General features: G+C 37.6%; 2 protein-coding genes across 2 annotated transcripts in view; both read left to right on the top strand.

Annotated features, from left to right (window-relative positions):
- Positions 1-1,773, top strand: part of LOC139730646 (RNA helicase aquarius-like) — a 47,128-nt gene extending 45,355 nt beyond the window's left edge. Inside the window, exon 40 of the mRNA XM_071641506.1 lies at positions 436-1,773. Coding sequence (XP_071497607.1) covers positions 436-756 — 321 coding nt within the window. The 3' untranslated portion in view covers positions 757-1,773. The remainder of the gene's footprint in view (positions 1-435) is intronic.
- Positions 1,774-4,675: 2,902 nt separating this feature from the next.
- Positions 4,676-25,722, top strand: part of LOC139730647 (nuclear pore complex protein Nup133-like) — a 39,451-nt gene continuing 18,404 nt past the window's right edge. The window contains exons 1-22 of the mRNA XM_071641507.1: positions 4,676-4,793; positions 5,846-5,949; positions 6,480-6,719; positions 7,408-7,479; positions 8,041-8,133; positions 9,437-9,547; positions 10,630-10,686; positions 11,389-11,447; positions 13,253-13,320; positions 14,547-14,629; positions 15,054-15,153; positions 15,775-15,846; positions 16,333-16,414; positions 17,179-17,233; positions 17,690-17,866; positions 18,683-18,842; positions 19,355-19,464; positions 20,228-20,334; positions 21,328-21,430; positions 22,146-22,265; positions 23,346-23,448; positions 24,021-24,064. Of these exons, the coding sequence (XP_071497608.1) occupies positions 4,679-4,793; positions 5,846-5,949; positions 6,480-6,719; positions 7,408-7,479; positions 8,041-8,133; positions 9,437-9,547; positions 10,630-10,686; positions 11,389-11,447; positions 13,253-13,320; positions 14,547-14,629; positions 15,054-15,153; positions 15,775-15,846; positions 16,333-16,414; positions 17,179-17,233; positions 17,690-17,866; positions 18,683-18,842; positions 19,355-19,464; positions 20,228-20,334; positions 21,328-21,430; positions 22,146-22,265; positions 23,346-23,448; positions 24,021-24,064 (2,235 nt within the window). The 5' untranslated portion in view covers positions 4,676-4,678. The remainder of the gene's footprint in view (positions 4,794-5,845; positions 5,950-6,479; positions 6,720-7,407; positions 7,480-8,040; positions 8,134-9,436; positions 9,548-10,629; positions 10,687-11,388; positions 11,448-13,252; positions 13,321-14,546; positions 14,630-15,053; positions 15,154-15,774; positions 15,847-16,332; positions 16,415-17,178; positions 17,234-17,689; positions 17,867-18,682; positions 18,843-19,354; positions 19,465-20,227; positions 20,335-21,327; positions 21,431-22,145; positions 22,266-23,345; positions 23,449-24,020; positions 24,065-25,722) is intronic.

Consider the following 25,722-nt stretch of genomic DNA (forward strand, 5'->3'; position numbering starts at 1 on the left):
ACAGTATCCTAGTCATGGATTGGATATTGACTGTGTGATGTTTTTGGAGAAATGCACCAGTCAGGTGTAACTTGTTTTATCTAAATATTTATGGTGAAATACTTTTGATATTAAGCTTTGTTCTGTCAGATTAGGACTGATATGCTTTTGATACACTTTTTCCACGTTTATTGTGCCTTTGAAGAGAAAAGGAAACTTATTCTTGAAAAAAAAAAATAGCACGAGATATATGAAGTAACATTAAAACAGATTAATTCTCCCCCCATCTCCACCTTCATTCATTATGTATGCATGTCATTCATAGCTTTCATTGTGTCCTTCATGAATGACAGATGTCATTCAGAGACAATGACTATGACTATGACTTGATTGTACACAGATTTCATATGACTTTGTAGATTAACTGTTATCATTCTGCTGTGATTTCTGTATCAGCATCAACAGAGAAGGGCCCAGCTAGCAAGACCACCTGTGTCCCGCAAACCTCCATCAGCTAAAGAGGAAAAGTCTGCCAACGATACAGTGACCAAGTCCAAGGCCAGTGAAGAGTCAGCGATGCAAGAGAAAGAAGCGGATCATTCAAAGATGCCGGAACATCCAGGAGAAAGCAGCAGCGAATCGGAAGGGGACGACGCTGAGGAGGAGAAGAAGATGGATGACGCTGAGGAGAAGAAGATGGACAACGCTGAGGAGGAGAAGATGGATGATGATCAAAATGAGGAAGCTCGTAAAGCGGAAGAAAAGGAGACAAGTTGAGAACAGAAACCAGGCAGATGAAGCAGGTTTGGACTTAATGTTCTTGAGAATGTCTGCCATATCCCAACCCAGCCTTGTGCATAGCCAAATTTTGATACTGTAAATGCACAAAGTTTCATTATACATTAATTTTTGTGCCTTTCGCGCTGCTTTTGGATAGCACAAATTCTAAAACCTGCGAAAAATATCTTCGCAATTTTCTCTGTACATTTTGAATAGGTTGACAATCGTGCAGCACGAATTCAAGAACTCACAATAGTGTTTTTGAGCCGCTTAGTGCGAAAATCTAATCCTTCAAAAATATGGACGTTTACAGTAGTCAGCCAATTTGTGTGTGACAGACTGACTGACAATTTATCTTCACATGACTGCAAAGCCCATTCCGTTCATCATGATGATGCAGAATTAGAGATGACTGTCAATGTCAGTATCAAGTGTTAAGGTGATCATAGGTGAATCATTGATGTGAACTACAAGCTTCTTCATTCTTTGTATCAATATGCAGTTAATTTGTGTGAATGTGATTTACATTTTTATCAGGGCTGGCCTCTTTTCAACAATATGGCTCACCATGTGATAATGCATCTGACTTTACAAAACAACGAACCATTGTACTTTATCTCTTCTACTGCAGGGAATACGCTTCCAAAATATCAAATTTTGACACTGATATGAAGAGATATTATATGCATCAAAATGGTCAAAATTCATTGAATTTATCAAAATTAAACTATTTTCCTTACACAATATTGTGAGTCTCACTGAACCATTGTGTGATCTTCTTTGAAAGTGCAGTCACTGTAAAGTGTCATGCTGTCTGTGTGTATCTTTGTGAATCCACTGCAGCCATATTCTGTTGTTTGTTTAGTACAATACAATGTTTGCCACATTGCAGACTGAAGTCTTTTTATGATGCCTTTGCCCCATGGTGTGCTGTAAACATTGTTCTGGGTTGCCCATTTGGTGGAAACTTTTGGTTTTTTTTTCTTCAGCTGTGATTTCATGATCATCTGGAACATCTGGGGGGCGTTTCATCAACGAGTTCGTCGGAGTTTTCACCGACAAATTTGCTATCAGCCAATCAGATCAAGGATTTCATTAGCTTTTGACAGTTGTCAGTATAAATCCTTGCGTCTGATTGGCTGATAGCAAATTCGTCGGTGAAAACTCCGACGAACTCGTTGATGAAACGCCCCCCAGGAATGACCAGTAAGATTTGATACGATGTACCAAGTGTAGAAAAAAGTGGTATTTAACTTAAACATGAACTTCAATTTTACTTTTGTTAGGGATGTCAAATGGTGATGCAAGATGATAGACAGAGTAGAAATAAATCGAAAATTATTGTGTGCATATGCTCTGTGATGAAAGTCAAGGTCGAAAGTCAATGAACTTTGGTGTAAAATGTATTTTACCAGCCATAACTTATGCTAGGAATATCCAGTCATAAGATTATAAATTGATAAAGAATTAGTTGCCTGAAGTGATAGGTTGAAGTCATAGGCCATCAAATTATCAATGGTAAGTTGAATTACCATTATTGAAGGGGTTTAAGGTCATCACTGGTCACTGGTCAAAATCTACAAACTTCATCAAAATGTAGAGAAGTACCATGTACCATGTACTTAAAAGCACATACTGTGAAATGCATGATAAATCGAGGCATCATGGTTGACAGGGCGGCAGTTGAATTACTCTTGTCACTAGCATGTTTCCAAGTCAGAGAATCACTTTCATTTCAGCAAACATTAGACAGGAGTATGTCCTTGTGATGTAAGTGTGGTTTGGATTGTGTATGTGGTGATGCCTGGTCACTTGTAGCAACTGTTGTTTGTTTCTTTCTTTCTTTCTTTCTTTCTTTCTTTCTCTCTTTCTTTCTTTCTTTCTTTCTCTCTCTCTCTCTCTCTCTCTCTCTCTCTCTTTCTTGCTTTCTTTCTTTCTTTCTTTCTTTCTTTCTTTCTTTCTTTCAAAATGCTAAAGTTAATTTTCATTACTTTTTAGATGGACTTGCTATTCTGTTGCCATATATTTTGTTCCATGGTACATGAACTTATAGTTTTAAAATAATGTGATCATTCCAAAGGAAAGCTTGGGATGAATTACATATTATTTCCAAGGCTGAGTCTGTAAACTGGTTGAGTTCATACCTGGTGGTACTCAGTATCCTAAGTGAATTGTATATACGGAAATTCAACTGTCCAGTTCAATATGTTGATGGACTTTCCTCTTCGTCGATGCATAAAACTGTGAAGAGTTTTATTGTTTTGTTGTGTGTAATTTTTATACATTCATTAAACTCTGCGTCATGGGGCAGAACTGACTAGCATAAAAAGTCAGCTAACAGTCATTTATTTTGTTTCTGTCATCTGAAAAGTAGTGTCAAACTAGAAAAGCACTTGGAGAGTGCAGACCTAAGCCAAGCAGCTCATTTCCACCCATATACACATTATATGCTGGAGGTAGAATGCTGATGAATGATTGATGAATGTCAGCTGGTACTGTTGAGTAACAATGATGAGGGATACGAAATGTGATTTTGTGTTTGTGCATGTGTGTGTGTGTGTGTGTGTGTGTGTTGACGCCAGAACCAAGTCATTGGAAATGTCTGTGATGAGAATTGGAGTCATGAGACATCAATGTGCATGAACGGAAGAGAGAAATTTGTTTATGATGATGTAGGTCCACAGGATGATGGAAGGGTAATAGAGGATGAGCATTTGATTGTGTAACCTCCTTGATGCGAAGAACTGGTCCTTCCTGTAAGACCTTGCCTTTTGCTCAGTCCAACCCAATGGCTCAAATATGCAAATCTTATTTATTTATCATTCATTCATTCATGCATACATCCGTCCATCCATCCATCTGTTCCTTCATTCGTTTGTTCGTTCTTTCATTCATTCATTGTTAGGTTAGTCCATTCACCAGTAATTAGGCCTAGTGGTCTTCCATGGGGCCCTGATGCGAATGATATTGATGAACATATACATTGTATGTACATTGAATAGCAAGATGTATACAGAAGAAAACATAGGGAATGTACATTGCAAAGTAACACAAAAAATACAGTATTTTGTTATGCCACGACATAAGTTCACCGGAATGCCAAAATATCAATTAATCTGCTTTTTTTCAGGAACGATTACATATCATAGAATGAATTTGGTTGTATTACTTACAAATAACAACTTAGATAATGTTAGTTCTGTTATTATTCATTAGGTTCTACTGTGCTTTTCATGCAAGTGTTTTGGACAAAGTCATATATAAGAGAGAGGGGGGAGGGAGAGGGATGAAGACAGGGAGAGGAGAGAGGGAGAAAAAGAGACATTGAGAGTATACATGTATGTATGCATACTTTAAGACAGTAGAAATAAACAGATAATATAAAGATCGTAATAGGACCTACACAACTTAATATGTTTGATGAAATTGCTGAACTGAGGCAATTGCAAAGTGATGTCATATACATATATTGTTAGAGCAAAGATCACATCAAACATTGAGGAATTATTTTCAGTATAGGTGGGGGCAAGATATTCCAAGTGTAAAAAAAAATACTCAAATCAAACAAAGCAGAAAAATATGGCACGGTTTCAAGATGTACATAATGGTCACCAAATAGCAAATGCCTCAATCAAATCAAAATTTTCTTTTATATAATTGTCTGTATTCTTTTAACACAATTTTACTGTACATATTAAATAGATACATGTATTCGCATTTATTCATAGGGCGAAAATTTGCTAATTTTTCTTTATCTTATTTTATTATATTTATTCATTTTTATTTATTTTTTTGTTTGTTTGTTTTTATCGAGATGAAGTGATTGGACTGGATGCGCGCGCTTGAGCACTGAGCTTGAAATCTTATCTCCTATTTATAGTCTAGTCCCATTCGTAGGGTTTCTTGTGTTGGTAATTATATGCAGCCAAACATGCAGAGCTCCAAGATAATCGAAGAAGCGCCAGACCATCGTGTCGAAAGCTTTGGGCCATCTTTACCTGTTTTGATAACAGAAGTTTTGCTGCAAGCTGATCGTAAGTTTGAAGCCATTAGCTGGACTTTTGTTGAGTTACTTTGGTAGGAATCCGTATCCTACACTAGCAGTCAGCATTTACTGCACGTGCAAATCGTGCGGTGTTCAGTCCCACTCGTTATAATATGTGTATAGATACTGGTATCATAGCGTAGTCCGATAAACTAATCAAAAGTTAGATGTTTTCAATTGCAGTTCTGACCTGTGTATGTATTTATAGAATAGCTTACTTGTGTGTCGCCAATTATGCAAAAGCACGATCGCACTTAGGCTAAAAGAAAGCGTTATTGATACAACGTCTTTGTTTGATTTCCCTCTGTTAGATAGTAGAGGCCATGCCAAAAGGCAAAGCCATATTTCTCTGAACGTGGCATGGAGGGGAATTGATGTGCACTTTTCACTGGCTCCTCAACTTAAGATCTTCAGTTCTGCTACTAATAACTAGAGGTTAGTGGTCTAGACTAGAATAGACCTAGGCCTATGGCTATGTCTTTTGAAACTTAAAAAAAAATAGAAAAAATAAATTTAATTGTGAACTCAAAATGAGGCATGTGGAAATAGATTAATCATTGCTGTTATGTTATTGTTATTGGCTTTGTTGTACATTTTTGTGCAAATGTAGAAATACAAGATGTAGATCTATTTCTGTCCTAAAAGAGTGCTAAAGTTAGTAGTCTTGTAAGTATTTTGTTTTCAGGTCATCCACCAATCCAATTGTTCTTTTGTCCAAGATCCTATTTCTGCATCAAAAGAAAATTGTCTTCATTGATTTTGCTGAAACTTGACCAGTGTGTGATGTGTGAGGTGTAGATGCTACATAGAAACCTACACACTTTACAGGTATAATTCCTCTACAGGCTCCTGCTGAAATGTCATGATAGATGATTGATGTCGATTAACCTAATCTCGTGTTATTAGTGATGAAAGGGCAACATTTTGATGGAACAAAGTTTTGGCGTGAAGATTTGGAGGCATCTCAATTGACTGTACACAACAGTCAAATATTTTTCTAGTTTCTTTCAACAATCGATTCAATTTTTTTTTTAATTTCAGGTTCTGCCAATATCAGTGTAAAGATAGATGAGTCTGGATGGGCATGCCTTGTGTGCGACAGAAGACTCTTCATCTGGCGTTACAAGCAGACACATTCAACAAGGGTAGGTGTTGCTATGCATTTGGAACAAAAAATGCATTATTTATGTGTTCATCTGTGGAGAATGGCATATACAAGTTCTTAAACAATCATTTTCTATTCAGAGAGATAGTTGATACAATTCAAGCACATTTTGTCATGTTATATCCTATGCAATGGCCTATTGTGATATGGTATTTGTGCATTTTTCAGTATCAAGTGATTGTGTATGATAGACTTTTTTCAAAATATTCTTGAGAATCAGATGTAGTATAATCATATTGTATTACATTGGGATTCTCATAGAGGTAAGAAAAGAAGAGTCAAATTTGCCCCACACATAACTGTTAGCATTATTGGGGCAGGAGATAAAAACTTATTCAAATCATTCATTTAGCCCCCATGGAGGAGGCCTTGGAGCATTGCCCAAAATGCCCAAAAGTAAGTAGAAAGTGAGTAAATTGAGCCATTTAGGGAGTTGCAATAATTGGTTTTACACTTGAATGCATTATACTAGATGAAGGAAGTCTAAAGTTCTAACATATTCTTACACAGCCCGGACAATGCTACCAATTAGCCCTCCCAGCCACAGAGCTGTGCCACAGGGCAGAGTTGATCTGTCTCATACCTGCTGCCGGTAGCGGCGGTGAGATGGACAGCCAGGTGATAGGTGCTCTAGCCGTCTCTCCAGAAGGTGTCATCCGCTATTGGCCAACAGCTCACCACGAGATCGCCTACTCTGAGCGCAGCCTGGAGCTGGCGGGGCAGGAGTGCTTCTCTCTCACAGCATTTGGAGTAGGTCATAGTTTGATACTGTTTGCCACATGTTCACAGAAACTGGCATTGTCAACATAAATCTCAGTGATGGGATGCCGAAAAATATGTCTCTTTGAATTTTCCTCTGGCTGTAAGTCCTTGAACTGTTTGTTCTTTATAAGGAGTAACCAATACAGTGGAATTGAGTGTTAGTACTCTGTAAATTTTTACCATCATCTTCTCCAGGTAATTTTTTTTAAGGCCAAGAAAGAAAATCGCTTCTAACCATGACCTTGTAGCCAAATAAAGCCAATGGTGTTACAGGGGATGTAGTAGATTTTGGACAGTGGTTCATTGAAATTTTTTAGCTCAAGTGAACAATTATGATTTCTTTCATTCGTCTGGCATTTTCCATTTTCCAGAAACTCCATGTGATGGATTAAGGAAACAGTGGTGTGTTGGATTTATTTTCTGTTTGTTTTTGTTTTTTTAACTGACCTGAGCTTGCAGAGGAACAATATTAAAAAATGGAGGGCAAACTCTGGCAATTTTGCTTTTATTGTCTATTTGTTATCATCAAGTCTGAATGTGCCATTTGTTTAGCTCTAATTGTTAAAGACAAGACATAATTTTGAGATCAAACCTATCAGAAAAACATCACTGTCATTTACTCTGACCAGGGATTTGCACAATAGTCATGTAATATGTATAATTTCCTTTATTTCAGAAGCATCGCTGTGTGTTAGCTACAACAACAAACCAGCTTATGTTGCTGTCGGTTTCACCCTCTACCATGCAGGTAATGGTAATAAGAGTTATGCCAGTGTGTTGCTTTACAGTGGAACTGTTTCTGCTGAGAAAAATCAGGAAAAAAAAGACATGACATGATTTCATGTAGTTTATTTTTCAGCCCACTTTGTGTGGAAATATGCTTTCCATGAGCAATTTGCATTATTTATATCCACTCTTGTAAAGAGGATTAATGGTCAATCCTCAAGGTCAGATTTCAAGATCAGTAAACTTTATTAAGATGAAGTAAATGGCTGTACTTTTGGCAGAATTAGTGATCACATGAGAAGGTGAAGGCATTTCACTCAACTGTGCATTGTAGCCCTGTTTTATTCTAGTTTTGTTCAGTAAAGTTGCTGCTTTCTGCTTTTTTTTGCTTTTTAAAAAGAAAGTTTTACATCAAAGTTGAGGCATTCAGAATCTGTATATAAATGTGTGTACAATACTTTTGTAGCTATATCAAATATTCACGTGTTTTTCAGAAAATCAAATACTGACAGTGGTACCTATTTAGAATATATTTTGATTTTGATTTTCCCTTTTTTTTTCTTTCTTTTTTCTTTTTTGTTAGTCTCAAGTGGAAGTTCACACTTTGAAGACAAACCAAGGCTTGTTTGTGAGGATGTCATCTTTTCTCTTTGGAGGACAGAAGGAAGAAACTTCAGTGAGTGAAATCAAAATGCCCCTTTTTGTGATGTTATGTATTTTCTTTATGTGCAACAAGCGCTAAGCCAGGGACAATTTGTTTTCAGGATGTCAGTTCAACTACCTCATATTGTGTTTGTTTGTTTGGCTTTTTCTTGACACTTCAAGGTGTTTATTTTTTGTTACCGTGATAACTTGCTGTCCAATTCTGCATCATGATCAATTTGGTCCTTACGGTTTATATGTAATGTCATTCATACAAATTTTCTTGTTTGTTGCATGTCAAAAAAAAAAAATATGGAAGAAAATGAGTAAAGATTTGTGTAGATGAATGGGAGATGTGAGATCTCATGATATCATCATTTCGTGTAACTTGTGGAGATGGTTGCTACTTCAGATCACTAGTTTGGAAAAATGCATGAAATGTTAAATTCTGTTGACTGTTTTTTGTTTTTGTTTTTTGTCCAACGTCAAATTTTTAGCCACTGTGCCCATCCAATTGATTTTTTTGTTTTTGTTTTATATATGACAATATTACTGTGGTGTAGAATTGCACTTTCAACATTAAAGTGTGTGTACAGATCTGGTCGAGGTGAGGATTTAGCTTTTAACGTTTTGCGAGATATTCAGAAACCACTCTATGAGATGTCAAAGAGCTTGCAATTCTAAGGGGTATCAAAAGTTTATTTGATGAAAATCGGTTTTGAAATGGCTGAGATATCCAAAAACAAGGTGAAACAAAGAGATCCTAATAAAAGCGTGGACTGTCGCCTTTTATTATTATCACTTTTTTCGATATCTCAGCCATTAAATTGCATGCTCTTTCATATTTCATAAGAGGTTTCTCATTATCTCACTTAGGAATGTTCAAAACATGAATCCCCACCTCAACCAGTACTGTACAGTCCCTTTAATTTAGACAATTTTTTTTTTGCTATGTTTTTTCCATGGGGCATATTCATAATCAATACACATTATATTTCAATGTGTTTGTATTTGTGATATTAACCCCTTGAGGACGAGTCCCAAGTAAACTCGGGTAAGTGCCTATAGGAAATGCATGTTGTAGCAAAAATCAGCCCGTCCTCAACAGGTTAGGAACTCTAAAAAAATGTCTGCATTTTCCTGTTTACTTCAATTTCTCAATATATTTCTCCTTTTTTTGTTGTTGTTGTTGCTATAATGTCTGTGATGTGTCACATGTGTAGATTCTATTGCACTTTCAAAAATGGTATATTTCACAGAAATTCTGGAATGCAAAAATGTAAGTCATTTTTACTGCAGTGCATAAGGCCATTATCTAATTTCTTTTGCTGCTGCAGGGTCTGAGGCGAGTACTGGCGGGATGTCTAGGAAGAGAGAGTAATGCCCTGTTTGTGCTCCAGGACTCAGTCATACAGAAATGGTCCATAATGGGTCCAGGACAGGAGAAGGTCAGAGTTTGTGTTTGGAGGCCAGTTTATACCATATTCATTTTTGATGACAGTGAAGATTCCTGTTCAGCTGCACATCAAATGAGTATGCTTATGCTCAAGTCTGTCCATATGTTCTCAGCCGATGCTAAATCCATGCCATGATTATTTTAGTACTTTAACTCTCTCGAGGTGCAAGCACAATTCAGCTTACTAGTATTAGATTTCTTTGTGTCCATCAACTTTCATCAATTGCATGTCATCCATCATCTGTCACCCATGAACTCTGTTTCTTTTCCTATATGGCCTATGGAACCAGAAAACTTAGAGCCTGATCACTGTATCGTGAAAAGTATTGTTTTTCCATCCAGTTTTAGTAAAGGCAAGTTGATACCCAGAATGTATACTTCAAGCTTAAAGGGACTGTACAGTACTGGTTGAGGTGGGGATTCATGTTTTGAACATTCCTCAGTGAGATAGTGAGAAACCTCTTTTGAAATATGAAAGAGCATGTAATTTTAGGAAGGATTCAACGTTTATTTGATGAAAATTGGTTTTCAAATGGCTGAGATATCCAAAAAAGTGATAATAATAAAAGGCGACAGGCCACGCCTTTTATTAGGATCTCTTTGTTTCACCTTGTTTTTGGATATCTCAGCCATTTCAAAACCGATTTTCATCAAATGAACTTTTGATACCCCTTGGAATTGCATGCTCTTTGACATCTCATAGAGTGGTTTATGAATATCTCGCAGAACATTAGAAGCTAAATCCTCACCTCGACCAGAACTGTATACACCCTTTAATACTTGCTTGAAGGGTCCCCAGAAGAGGTACATGATTTAGTTAATGACATACCTTTCAAGGGACGCTACAGGGAATTCATGTCACATACAAACTTATCTTGAAACTCAGAATAGCAGCAAACCCTTAAAGTTCTACTTGTGTTTGTCAGACATGTTTGCCTGTATTTGTTTATCCTTTTTGGCTTGCATTACGGTAATAGGTTAATGATGTTGCTTTGATTTCAATACACGAAGTGATGCACCTTTTTTTTTCTCGAAGAGAATTCATAACTTGAGCATTGATGTTATATTCTACAGCTCATATATGAAAAGCAGCTGGACGTTCTCTTCAAACAACACTTCCAGAGAGAAATGGTGAGATAAGCTGTGACCATATTGCAATATGGCATTTGTAAAGAAATAGCTGGATGGAGTATGAGAGTAGCAAATTTTCCTTGATTTTAGTCGTCTATGTTCTTGTGGTGGATGTAGAAATGTTTATCAACATTTAGTGGAATGAGAATTACTGTGTGCAGGAAATGTAGTGATATTATCCAATGATATAATAATATCATATTTTTATATATTAATTTGTCAGAGTGCAATTCCATACCATGTCCAAATCTCCTTCAGAAGGAAGGGGGAATAATATTACCCTTTTAATGTCAGTATTACAAGACAAAGGATAGTGTATTGTTATTAAAAATTGAAATTTGGTTGAATTTTCTGTATATCATTACATTATTATGCCATGTATTGTTGTAGCCTTCCCATTCAAATGATAACAACACATCGATTTAACCAGATCTAAAAATTCATAACTTTTGAAAAAAAAATATCTATTTTCCCCTCAAATTCATTGTTGTGCTCTAATATTTATCAGAGCTATATCATTATTATTTCGCTCCCACTGAATCCACATGTATGTTTGGGGAAGATTCCCTTTAAGCAGCATTTGCTGAATGTGTAAAAATATACAACCTTTCAGCCATGCAGGTAGGTTCTCCGCCCACAAGATATCAATTCAAATGAGCACAGAAATGATCTGAATATTCTTCATCCACCTCCCCCTCACAGGGTGCCACCTCCATGGACAACTTGAGGATTTGGCTATTGGATATGCAGCTCATCTCAAAGTAAGTTCACATTCTGAAACTATTTGACCATGCTATTAAACAATTTATATGTTCCTTACAGTGCTACCCAAGGTAAATATCTTTTCCCTTCCATTCTTTTTTATGCCTCCGCCACGAAGTGGTGCCGGAGGCATTATGTTTTCGGGGGGTGAAGTTGTGCCTATCAACTTTTGAGTGCACATGCTCAAGGTCAAAGGTCAAAAGGTCAAGGTCAAATACATAAAATTTCACTATTTCAACCATATCTATTGAATGCCTGAAGATATTTTCTTGAAACTTAGTGTATACATGTATTACCCAATTAAAATTCTCTGGTGAAAGTTTGGGTCATGAGGTCAAAGGTCAAAAGGTCAGGGTCAAATACATAAAATTTCACTATTTCCACCATATCTATTGAATGCCTGAAGATATTTGTTTGAAACTTAGTGTGTACATGTATTACCCAATTAAGATTCTCTGGTGAAAGTTTGGGTCATGAGGTCAAAGGTCAAAGGTCAAAAAGTCAGGGTCAAATACATAAAATTTCACTATTTCCACCACATCTATTGAAGGCCTGAAGATATTTTCTTGAAACTTAGTGTATACATGTATTACCCAATTAAGATTCTCTGGTAAAAGTTTGGGTCATGAGGTCAAAGGTCAAAGGTCAAAATGTCCAGTAAAAATATTAAAACTTCTTTTTTTTTCTCCATACCTTGGAAAATTGTTCAAGGTATCTTCATGGAACATAGTATATACATGTACTGACTGGAAGTGATTATCTAGAGAATGTAGGGTTCATGGGGTCAAAGGTCAGGGGTCAAAGGTCAGGTGCAACACTTCAAAATTTTACTATTTCCCTCATATTTATGCAATGCCAGCAGGGTTATTTTTTTTTTTACACTTGGTGTATGCATGTGTAACCTAATAGAAATTCTCTGGAAAGTTTTTTTTTTCTTCTTTTTTTGCCTCAAAGGTCGAAAGGTCAAAGATCAAGTGAAAGTGCTGAACTAACTTCTTCCTCCATATCTCGGAAGTGGCTCAAGTTATCTTGAAACTTAGTACATATTATGCATGTTCTACCTGAAAAATGAAAGTGATTATCTTATGAATTTTAGGGTCAAGGGCCAGATGAAAATGGTAACAATAACTACTATTCAATTCAGAAATTGCACTTTTTCTCCACACCTGTACCTTGAAAATTACGCAATGCCTAAATGTATGAATGGGTCAAAGTCAAGTTGAAAGTCCTTAAATCCCTAGATACAAGCTCTCCTATTCATCCAATTAAACCTAGTTCAAGGAAGGTGAACATTCAACACATTTGTGACAAACTTGTCATTTCAATATTTTGCCAATTTTGTGAAAATGTAATCACACATTGTCCACATGTACTATTGGGAAAATCATACATTATGGCGGAGGCATACCAGTCGCCAAAGCGACATTTCTAGTTTCTTTTTCTTTTCTTTTTTTGGTGGATATACAGTGCATAGTGCACTGCTACAGTGAACAATAGCCCTCCAAACATACAGTTTCAGATAGCCAAGCGTTGGTTTACTGCCATTCAACTAAAATTTGATATCTCATACAATGCAGGAATCCCACTCAAAACGACTAACATCTTATATAAATATCATAAAAACAACTGCACTCACAGAACACACCATACCCTTGGCAAGGCTAACTCATGATATCACCGTTTTAAATTGTAGTTTCTCTCCAGATTATTAATGAATTTACTCCGTCTTGTAGTGTCACTTGCATTGTGCTGATTTTCACACTTTGTAATAGCTTCTGCTTCCATTCATCTTTCTATCCATCAGTATTTCTGTGTTGTTGGCCGCAGCAGTGAACACATCAGCATCTAATCCGAAAGTCATCTTTGCTGTAGGTAAGAGACAACCTGTTTTGTTGAAGTATAGTATTAATCATGTCACTTGAAGTCAATGGCAATAAGTCATCTATATTCAATGACATCATGAAATACTATTAGTTACCCCCTGCTTGTTCATGGAATACAGAAAATATCACCTGGCAATATGGAATGAACTATAATAGCTATTGCTTGTATTACATAAGGACAACCAGGGGGCAACAAATTTATCTCTTCATGTAATCTTACTTGTAAATTTTTGATGAAAACATAGACCCCTATTTCGTATTTCAGAATCTTAGGTCTACCCACCTCTTGTGCTTTCTAGTCCAATAGTTATATATCCAATAACAAAGCAAAACAGTGGTCTCAATGAAATGTTGGTCCCACCCTTTATTATGACCTCTTTGTAATTGGATATGTCAGCCATTTCAATACCAATTTACAACATAAAAGAGGCTTGAGTCTGCACGGAGCAGATGATGAGATAGTAAGCAAATAATCAACGTTGGTGAAGGTGATGGGACAAACTATCACTTCCGAGGCGATCTGGATGTAGCTATCTTTTTGAAGCGTAGATGAGGAAAGATAGCGTACACATTCAGGTCGTTGATTATTTGCTTTATATTCCACATCTAGGGTCCGAGATATTCCCATTTTATTCCACATTTGAAATCATGTTAGTTGTCTTAGGGTATCCTCAGGGCTTAGGCTACGTAGTTTCCTTTAGACGTATGCGCGTAGATGACAAAACAACGAATTTGCTCTGCGCCCCACGCGTGGCACCGAAATAAAAGTGCGTTGCACTGTGGTCTATCACTTGACCCCGGTCAAATGATAGACCACAGTGCAACACACTTTTACTTCGTGGGTATTCAAAATTGTAAGTTATATCACACGTTAGGACTGTCTGGACTAAGAGATCAGCGAAACAAAATGACTATCATCATAGAGTGTAACAAACTTTTCTTCTCAGGTGATGTGATGGGCAAAACTATTACTCACGTGATCTGCTCTTGACCAATCCTATAGCAAGATTCTTAGTATGTGGAATATGATGATATATATTATATTGACATTCAAGGGACACTTTACAGTTCAAAGGAATTAGTAAATGACTGTTGAATTTTTATCTACATTGATCTATTAAATGTTCAATGTTCAACCTTCCTTATATGTATCTTTTGTATTGTTTTCTTTTGCTTTTGTTTTCTTAACATTCTTCTGTGACAACTACAATCCAGCCACCCTCAAGGATCAGATGAGTACGGATGCACCAACCACACTGGAGACCTTCTGGATTTCTCCGACCTCATTGTCTTTCAAGGTACTCAATACTTTTTATGTATGTCAGTGAGATGGAAATGGATTCAGCAGAATTTGATGTAAATGGATGCAGTTAAGGCACATGAGATATTTTCTCCTAACATTATTTAAAGTGGATGTATTCGTAGATGAGCTGTTTTCAGGAATAATCATTCAATTGACTGATGATATCAGTTATTTTGACTTTGCCAAAAATAACCACAAAAAACAAAGAGTGACATTTTCAAATTCCATTCCCATGCTCCTATATGCCTATGTAAAAGTACTTAAAGTAATACACAACCAAAACTTCACATATCAGATGGGTTTGTCCATAATTAAAAATGTTTATTCATGTCAGAACAACATAAGTGAATTGCAAAGCCCTCATTAAAGCCAAATAACCAGAGAAAGTTTACAGAACTACACCCTCTGCCTCCTTCCAGGGTTCGGAGAAAGACATCCTTGACAGACGCCTGCTTCTGGCAGACCCAGGAGGCTCCATGTGCCATATCTACTCACAGCACTCCATCACCTGCTGCTCTGGTGAGATTTTTTGTTTGTTTGTTGTTTTTTCTTCTGTTGAGTATGTCATTATTCACCTCAACAGACTATGATGTAGCTAAATTACAGGAAGAGTAAACAGCATATGATGCCATTTCATCATTTATAAAGTACTACTAGAGAATTTCAGTAGTCCTTTATAAACTGTGAGCCTCGATGGTTTGAAAAAAAAAAGAAGAAATTTCTTGAACTTGAAATTTGCAAATCAACCAAAAAAAGAATTATAATAATGATAACCTTGTTTTCTAGATCCAGAACTGATCCACAACATGCCCTATTTGTTTTGCATGTCAGTTTCTTGGTGGGTTATGAATAACGATTGTTCATGTGTTGTCAACAGATGGCCCCTGTTTACCTCACCTGAGTAAAGAGTCTGTGTGAGTCATCTCATAAACACTTGCTATTTCATGGGGACTGATTTACACTCTTCTAGTGAAATATTACTGAGTAATATGTGATAGGGTAACTGTTCATGAAGGTATATAATTCTCATAAAGAGTCATCCATCATCCTCACAGATATTAAAAAAAAGAAGAAATTATACCATCCTGCAATGTTACAAACAGGCTTACATACTGACAATTTGGTCTGGTTCGGTTGCAGGTGTACTTGATCACACAGCTTCCTTTCAAGATGTTAGTTTCTCCAAGTCTGGGGATGCTATTTGGGGTGCAGGTAAGGCATGGAAGATTTCTTGTCATTTCTTCGAATGATAAAATCTTAAAATCGTATGTTTGAATTTTAAAGATCCCTTGTTTGAGTTTTGTCTGTGATGTAGTATATGATTTTATTTCATGTACCCCATTTTCAATGAAGAAACATTCATCTTTGATGATTGATGTAAATCATGTGACTAAAGAATGAAATTGAAAGGGTGTGTGTTTCGTGTGCAACATGATGTGCATGTCAAATATATTATTCTCCCATGTATCCACTTGTTGTATTTAATGTGAAAGGGAGGAATGAGAATGAAAATCTGTTATTTTGGTTTGTTAGCAATTCATCATTATGATGAAGGGTCTGGTGTTCTGTCTAGATTATATCAAAGCATCATCCACTTCAGAATGACATATTTCTCAGCATTATGTATAAGATTCATATTTTTTGGTCCAGAAATCACATCATCTGAATGTAAGTGTGAAACCCCGTTATTCTATCTAGGTACCATAGATGGCCAGGCGATCTTCTTTTCCAACAATCATGGACTTATCACCATCAAGTCAATGAAGTCAGATCTAACCAGGTGAGAAGGCTGCACTTATTCAAAAGAATTACATGCATACCTATTTCCATTTTAGAAATTTATGCAATCTGAATTTTTTGAGGGTTACGTGGTACTACTTTAATCTGTTGAGGATGAGTCCCAAGTATACTTGGGCAGGGGTCTATGGGAAATGCATGTTGTGGCAAAATCAGTCCCTCCTCAACGGGTTAAATAAATATGTAAAAATGGACATGAATTGAGAAAGTCATGGGAGCAAAGGGGAAAATGGGGAATAGAGAGCAGATTTATTTTTGTGTCATTGGTTAAATTAAAGAGTTGCAGATGGTAATAGTTCTTGCTTTTCTGTGAATCAGCAGCATTTCACATAGTGTCCATATATGGTTACCCAAAGATAGTAGCACCCTTGAATATGTATGAAATCACATTTTATTTGTCAGAGTGCATTTGTACAGCATTGTCCCTTGCTTTTCACTAGCTTTAAGAAGCAGGATAATGAAGATTTCATTCAGTAATTCATTGAAAATAGGCTAATACAGACCTCCCAACCATGTCTGAATTTGGAGGAAAGAGTCTGAATTTTGACCACTCCAAGCTCTTGTCTTTAGGAGTTTCCTATTTTTTTAATGATTTTACTACACACTTCTATGGGAACTGCTCTTCACTTCCTACCTTTGAGCCAAATCATCCCTATTTAACTGTCAGAAAGGTTAGAAGGTCTGCGGATTTAATATGTACTTCAGTTGTGCATCGTTACTTTCACACATTTTTCATTTGAACCGTAGTGCCAGCTTCAGCATGGATGAGAGCAGACTTGGAGGTAGTTCATCGCTGCATGAGGTAAATAAAACTTGCACCACTTCATACATGAATTCGCTGTATTGATCAAATTTGTACATGTAGAGTGATTATGCATTGTTATCTTTATGTTTTGTACAGTTATTAGTGTGACTATGATGGTGATGATGATGATGATGATGATGATGATGATGATGATGCTCATCATCATCATCATCATCATCATCATCATCATCATCAATCATCAGTTCTTTGGCAATCTCCTAGTCTGATGGGGTTGTGAAAACTCAACTGAGTGACTCTGACTTGTAGACCTCATCACCACCCCTATATGTCAGCCAGCTTTTGTGTGTTTTCCACTTCTCTGGCACTTCTCCCAGCCCTACGATTCTCAAAATGAAGTGTAATCTTGCTACGAAGATTTTAGGCTGCTGCTGCTTCATAGCAGTGGAATAGATTCCGCTGTCGTAACACCTCGGTATATGCTTTCTGCAGCAGTCTTTGCACCAGAGCTTACTTGCCGCACACTCGGCACGAGACCGGCTGTTCCACCCAGCTGCAGTGTCCCAGGCAGTGCACCAAGAGCACCTTCTTCTGGAGGGGTCCAGTGTGGAAGACAGGGACAAAGCTAATGGGCTGAAGATGGCATTCCTCCATTCCTGCAAGCATGATATGGTAAGATCTCACTGCCAAGTTTCATTTCCTCCCCCAAACATCATTCCTTATCTCATTACCTTGCCCTGGTCGTAAGTACGATTTCACAGAGAACTGCTCACTCGGGTCAAATCAGGAGAGTTTAATGGGAGGTCTAGACAGTCTTAGATACTTGTATCAAATGAAGGAGAATGTGAATGAACAATTTCACCAGAGATACATGAAAAAGGCACCATTAGCATAATTTTCATGGCCTTTTTAATGATTCTGGAACAGAGAAGAACAGAAAATGTATTAGTAGTGTGTTTACTTTATTAGCTATGGACATGGTATGCCACTAGAATCTCTTCTTGTCTACCGTGTGTCGATGGCAAATTTTGTGCATTTCATTCTTCTGTTTCAAAACATTTAGTCCGATTCCAACCAAACTTGGCACAAATCATTCATAGGGGTGAGGGATGAAAAATTGTCCAAATTATTTGTATTACCCTATGGAAGCGTAGGAGCATAGCTGAAGAGACCTAACAGAATATGCATTTCTGGCATCTCCCAGAAAACCAGAAGTAGTACAACCATTGTATTGCATTTAGCAACCTTCAGAAAAAACAAAAAACAAAAAACAAAACAAAACAAAACAAAACAAAACAAAACAAAACAAAACAAAACAAAACAAAACAAAACAAAACAAAACAAAACAAAACAAAACAAAACAAAACAAAACAAAACAAAACAAATATTTAAAAGTGCCATGTATATCTTCATCCAGTTTTTATAAATGTATTAAGTATTGTTGTCCTGTAATGTGATATCCCTGATTGATGACATGTGTTCACACAGAGTAAGGCCGAGAACCTAGTCCAAGACCTGTTCCTTCAAGACACTCTTGAGCGAGGCAAGACCAACTCTTCCTTGGACCAGGCTGTAGCCACACTCAGTCAGGAGCTGATTGATGACTTCCCTGCCTCAGATCCAAGATGGGCGGAGTCTGTTCCTCAAGGTAGGACCTAGTAGTCTGCATCGTAATCTGTGAATCCACAGAGAGAGTATTTTCATGGATGTATTGTATGCTTGTACCTCTTACTCTGTATACATCATACATTTAGTGAGTCTAATTCTTCACCAATCAGGATATCCCAACAATTTTGCGAGTGGTAAAATTCACACTTGCGGAGTACAGTACTGTATGGAGAAATTTCCACATGCACTTCACATTTATAGCATAAGTGAGAATTCATATTTTCTTGTGTTTTGAACTTCAAGGATAGCACCCAACTTTTGAAATTGACAAAAAAACAACTACAACAACAAACCTTGGGAAATGTACAGTGTGTACAGAAATTTTGGCTAGTTACCTCTACTACTAGTATACCTTTGCAGATTGATGCTTTAATGACGATTGAAAAGCTTACCAAGAAGAAGTTTGTCGGTGTATCGGGTCTATTTTTACGTAAGGATAGATGATTTAGGTTAACTGTTTATTCAGGATTTTTTAAATTATGACTCTTCCAGATTCCATGGCTTCAACAGGATCCCTCATCCTTCTACACCAGCTGGAAGATAAAATGAAGGCTCATGAACATCTGATCAAGTTCATCAAGGATGTTGGAATATGGGATATGGTAAGGCTATTCAGTGTTTTGCATGTAGTTTGTGCTAGCCATACTAGATTATATCTATGATGTTTTGACAGATAGAGCTGGTCAAATGCAGCAGTGTCCTGAAAAAAAAAAAGTGTTTCCCCCATTTCTCTCACAAAGTTTTCTAGATATGTCTTCCTCCCAGATCCAGAGTTATTTGAACAAGTTTTACCACATATTAATACTCTTATAAAGTACGTAAATCATTTGTGACAGTGGAAGTGGGAGCCCAATTTGGTACAGAACAGGGGTATTGGGTTTTGGTGGGTCTCAGGGGATCCGATTGATTCTTCCAGATGTTTCGTATTGTGTGGTTGCATTTTATCAGACTTCCGGCAGGAATCATTCTTAATGGTAGGGAAACAGATTTGTCCATATGGTTCAGGTGGTTCCAATGGGATGGACAGAAAAGTGTGCCTGTGTGTGTTTTGGGGAGGCAGCATGTTCGGATGGGTCCAAGAGTTATAACTGATCATCTTCCATACAATGCATGATCTGACTTTCTCCAAATTTTGGAGGAATCATCCGTTTGGTGGGGAATACAAAGCTGTCTGCTTATTTCAGTTGGCTCTCCTGAGGATTCAGGGGCTGATCAAGAGATAGTGCTTGCATCACAACAATTGAACTGTATTTTGTGAGTTGTTAATTTGTGAATAAAATGATTACAGTTACACCCCAGTATGCCATAGTATCACTGTATCACACGTGATGAGTTCGAGCATCTGATCTTCATGTTTCTCCTCAGCTTCACTCTGTAGCGGTGAGAGACACGCCTCAGACCACCCACAGTCTCTTGAGTGAGCATGCAGAGAAGTTGGGTGCGGCAAGGATGCTGTGCAACCAACCAGCAAAGTGAGTCTATACCTTCATGTTTATTTTACAAGTTTAGTGCAGTGCAGTGGAAACAGGTATGGGTCATTTGTGAGGGAGCAGCAGTGCATTTGACAATATGTATTCTCTGAGGGAAATGTTGAGGAAATGCAAGCCCACTCCACATCTATGTTGACTGTGATAGAATAAGGTCACACAAACTGAATGGTAGAAATTGCATTCAAATAGGACAATAGAATAAGAAAATTCTGGAGTTTCACATTCATGGGAAACAGTTTTAATGCTCATATTCACATTGGAGGAAGTAATGATGAGAGTACTGTAAAAGTGGATATTTTTGCGCGACTATTTTTTGGCCACTTGGCCGGTTGAGAACAGATTCCCGTGTTTTTAATTCCGCGTAATCAAGACATCAACCACTGGAACATATGGCATGCAAAAATATTCACATGCTTTAATTTTCGCGCTAGTTTCTGGTTGCGCGAAATACACAAAAATTTCAACACCGCGAAAATTTCTACTTTTACAGTATCATTTCACAAGGCTCCTACACATAAGTCTCCACAAAATTGTGTTATTTGTGCAATGAAACAATGATTAACAAGTCATACTGTTCACATGAAATAAGTGCAGTGTTGTAGTAACTGGATAATGCTGACTGTTCAGGGGTAGGAGGCAGGGAAGGTGTTGTAAGTGCTTAATGTCGTAGGCCAAAAATATGATTTTTGTAACATATTTTGAATGCAGACCATTGGATAATTTTATGGCACGGGCATCATCATCCCTTGTGAAATGTATATGTTATGGTTGTAACAGGTACCACTGCCTTGTGGAAAAAATATATATCCAATTCTTAGTTGAAGTCATTTCTTTGTGTGTGGCTACTCTAACTCTTTTCTTTAATCATAAAGTACTATAATTTACAGGTTGAACATACTATTCTTGGAAGGTTTTATAATTTGGATGCAAACTTGTTCCCAGAAAACTTATTGGACTGTTGTTTGATGCTCATAGGTTCCAGGGTCTCATTGATGCAGCGATCTCTAGAGCTCTAAGGAGGAGGAAGCAGGACCAGGTCCCATCAGGGTTGACACAGAGAGACATATTTTTTAGACAGGTACAACTAATCAGACAACATTTAACCTTTATACCAAGGCAAGACAGGATTCTCAGTGAAAAAAAAAAATGGATTTCCATCAGTATTGCTGTAAACAGCTGTAGAAAAAGGATCATACTATACCACATGATTGAATCCAAAGCTTTCATCTGGAGACACTGTTGATGTTGTGGTAGCTTAATTTCAGAATGTCTCAAACTTTATGGAATTACTGTAGATGTCAAATACTGTATGTGGCATACATTTAGTGAGTCTACTTTTTTTGCAAATTGGGACTTCCCAACATTTCGGGAATGGTGAAATTTGTGATTGTGGGGTACAGCAGCGGATGGAGAAATGCACACATGCACGTTGCATTCATGTGAGGATCAGATGATTTGTTTGTGCAATGTTAAATTGCATAGAGCAGGTTTTATATTTCGTTATAAGAAAATAGTGCACATGGTTGAAATTGTGCTGGTGATGTCAATATTGTACTACTTGCACGCACTGAGCATGTAGACGTGTATGTGCACATAGTAGGCTAGGGATTTGGGTGCAGCTGTTGCTTGCCCGTATTGCATGTACATGAACAATTCAAGGTACTTTGCTCTTCATTGTGTAAAATAACGACGTATGAAAATGTGACATTCTGCAAAATAATGAAAAATCATGTCCAATTCTTGAATTTAAGATGCTACATATTGAAAAGGTGTTTTTGTTTGCAATGTCACAGGTGTCAAAGATTGAGGATTTTGTCAGTGCCTTGTTGGAAGAAGAGCAGGATCTCCTGTCTAATGAACTCACTCCTCAAGATACAGTCAACATCATTTCCAATGTCAACACAATCATCCACGTAAGTAGTGAAAGGAACATTTGAGAGAGACATTATTATTTGATATTATTATATTATAGGTCATACTTGTCTTTCCCGTCATTAAGTGTAATATCGTATCATAAATTGTGTTTTAAGAGCTGAGGCGCACTGGTGGGCAGAGAAGCCAGCCACTGAAGTGTGAACTGTATTGACTTGATAATAATGCATAGGGCTCATTCACATTATGCTTGAATGCTATTCTATGCCCTGCTTGATTTCACATTAATTGAGTTGATTTGAAGATGTATTAAAGACATCTATTGTGCAATACATTTTAACAATCAGACATGTTACAAGGGGACTGCCCTAAATTTTTGGTAGTATTTGAAGGCTTAATGGAGACTGTTGAACAAGTCAGGCAACTTGAAGCCCACTTGATGTGTCAAATTGTCAAGTGAGCTATTTTACTCACTGTTTTTCCATTGTCATTTGCCAGATGCTTTTTACATTTTCATTTTCTATATAACACATGATCTGATTTTAATCAAACTTGGCTTGAGTCTTAGGAGTAGAGGATAAGACTTTGTTCAAATTGTTTTAAGGTTACAAGGGAGGGCAGATTGGATTGGGGGTAGGGGAGGCCCAAAGGCCAGTAAATTGACCCATCTTTTCCAGATAAACAGAACTACAACCAACATAGATTGAGATAGTATTTAGATATATGAAGTCATTCTTTATAGAGGCAGAGGTGGATTGAGTGGACACCCATCAACTTTACAGCATTGTTCCTTGAAAGAAGTTTAGAGAAGTGCCATGACAAAAGAAAACAGTAATTAGTATATTCTCAATACTCTTGAATATGATAATACATATTCTGAGTTTTAGATTACAACAAGAGTGTATGTAGTTGTAATGTTTGTGCCCTTTCAGTTTTCAGTGTCTGCAGTATTCTATGAACATTCAGACCTATTTTGCGCCCATCGTGACCTGACATAATATATTACCCTACACTAGAAATAATAGCATGATGTAAGAGTATTTGCCCTGCAGTACACATCAGTATGTTGGTCATGTCCATGTTTGGGGTAGGCTAATCTGGTAGCTTGTTATTGCTCACAGAGTGTCCTCCAAGAGGCTTGGCACCTCCACCAATCCAGGAGTCTCGTCTTCCAGCCCCACAACATGGCAGCTACTGTCTCCTTGCCCTTTATCTCCTGGATCGGTAAGCTGCCATTATATACTTCCATTCTTCTCCACCCAGGTCACTTCACTGAGTTTTAAACAATTGCAGTTCTATGTCATTGCACCTGAAGCAGTTTACTGAAAAACCTTGGGTTGTGTAACTCCGACAAGAATAAACATCTCTGTACTTTCCTCTAAAGGAAATGAAAAGGTCAGACTTGTGGCCAAATATAGTGATATCGAGAGGAAGAGGCATCCGAGTTGACTGTTTTTCCATTGGGCAAATTCCTGCAAGAAATAGTTCTATTTCAAGCAAATATGATCAAGCAACAAACTTTACAGTGTTGTTACATGATAGTTGTTACAAATCCTGTGCATTGGTCAAATGATATGTCAAGGTGAATTTTTCGTGTAATGGCTATTTCATCTGTAAAATGACATGTATGTAGAATCCTTGTAAGAGAGTCTGCTTGAAAATCTGCCATGGCCCTTCCCTTTGATTCACATTGCTATAAATAGAGAACAGTCCTTGTATACGAAATGCAGCCCATCGTGGATACCCAGGTAATTCATAATTTTTATAACACACATATATAATCCTTTCCCTTCCAGCTGCATCTGGACCAAAGGGCATGAGAGCACTACTTGTACAGCAGGTAATATATCATAAAGCACCAGTTATTGTAGGGAGGAGACAACCATTTCAGATGTCTTCTGTCATTAAACCATGGCTAAAATCTTTTTCTTGTCATGATATAGGTTGTTGAAGCCCCGGCAATGGATGATAGGAGTATACCTAGAGAAAAAGAAGAAGAAAAAAAAGAGGGAAAATTTGATATTACTTTTGTAGTGTAATGTCATTTGTATATACCTTATCATGTTTACACTTTCCAGATTGGTGGTACTACCATACTCACTGCTGTCAGACCAACAGGTAGTAATGCTGTTGAGAAGACTCTGTATGTGTGACAATGTCAATGGTCTGTAAAGATTAGTCAAATTGTGCATGCATTTACTCTTCACTTCACACAATTCCATTGTTTTGTTGTGTTTTACTGATTTCCATCTGAGCCAGTATCAACCTTCAGACACTAAGAATACAGGACAGAATTACTGCCATTCATCAAGATGAGTTGAAATTTGCTGAAGTTTCATGAAGTGCAAGACCTCTATGCCAATGACGTCGAACTCCAAAGAATAGAAGAATGGCAATCTATTAAAATGCATTCACGAGTCTTAATTCTAATCAGCAAGAACAACCATTTCATAACACTCAGGTACTGGGACACACAAAGTGTCAATTCTCATGGTCAGACATCCGGGTATTTTGCATGTCACGGGGTCATGGATAGCGGTGGAGTGAAAACAAATCATAGTCTATAGTCGCGTGAGCCTGGAGCGTTAACGCTGTACGTGTTATCTGCCGGGGCGCCCCACGAGCATAGCGCTAGTATAGCGCAAGCTGTACTACTGTAGCTGTGCGGGCGGCAGGATTAGGCCCTAGGCCTATCCTAAATTAGGCCCTACCCTAAGTACTACAGTACTAACGTTAGGCCTATAGACCTACCTGAAGTTTCGATGAGGTACTAAGTAAGCGTAGATATCGGGGTAGGGCCTACTCACAGCGGTTCTACTGCACATCTGGCCATTTTGTCAGGTCGTTGATCCAGAGTCCTGCCGCGATTTCATACGGGCACAGGTCCAGTCCCGCTGCCTTCAACTTGGCAAAATACCGGGACCGATCGACATGATCCAGATTTTTAGAATATTGCTGGCGAGACATGATGCATGTATCTCATGAATGGCACAAATGACAAAATGAATTATGAAAAACAGTCCCCATGTGCATGTAGTCTGCGTATCAAGAGTTGCACATAAATTATACGCGTTGCACATGCACAGCATGCAGTATGCGCATTATGCAGGCTCCGGCTAGCGCTTGCAAGCTGTTTGTTTTCACTGCAGTCAACCGGAAGTGACGTGTAGCCGACCGCAAGAATAAACATTATTGTTTTATTATGAATAGTCACATCTGACGGAAGATTTTCAGAGCAAAATTACTCCCACCTTGAAGGAAAAAATCTAGCTGGAACAGAATCAGCCATTGTTATTCTGCCACAGGCTTAACATACTCTCGACTGAACTTGCTACCAGCTACTCTGCCAGCCGATATCTTCTAACGATATAGGACTCTTCAGTGTTCTAAGTCTTGGGCTGTACTGCTCTCACTGAATTCTTCAACCTTAGTGACTGCCATGAAAATATTGAAATTGAATGTCAAAATTGTTTTGCTGTCGATTCTCTTTCAACCAAC

Source organism: Diadema antillarum, unplaced genomic scaffold (assembly GCF_040938485.1).
Source record: "Diadema antillarum isolate AM-2024a unplaced genomic scaffold, OU_Dant_1.0 seq00000326_RagTag, whole genome shotgun sequence".
NCBI lineage: Eukaryota > Metazoa > Echinodermata > Echinoidea > Diadematoida > Diadematidae > Diadema > Diadema antillarum.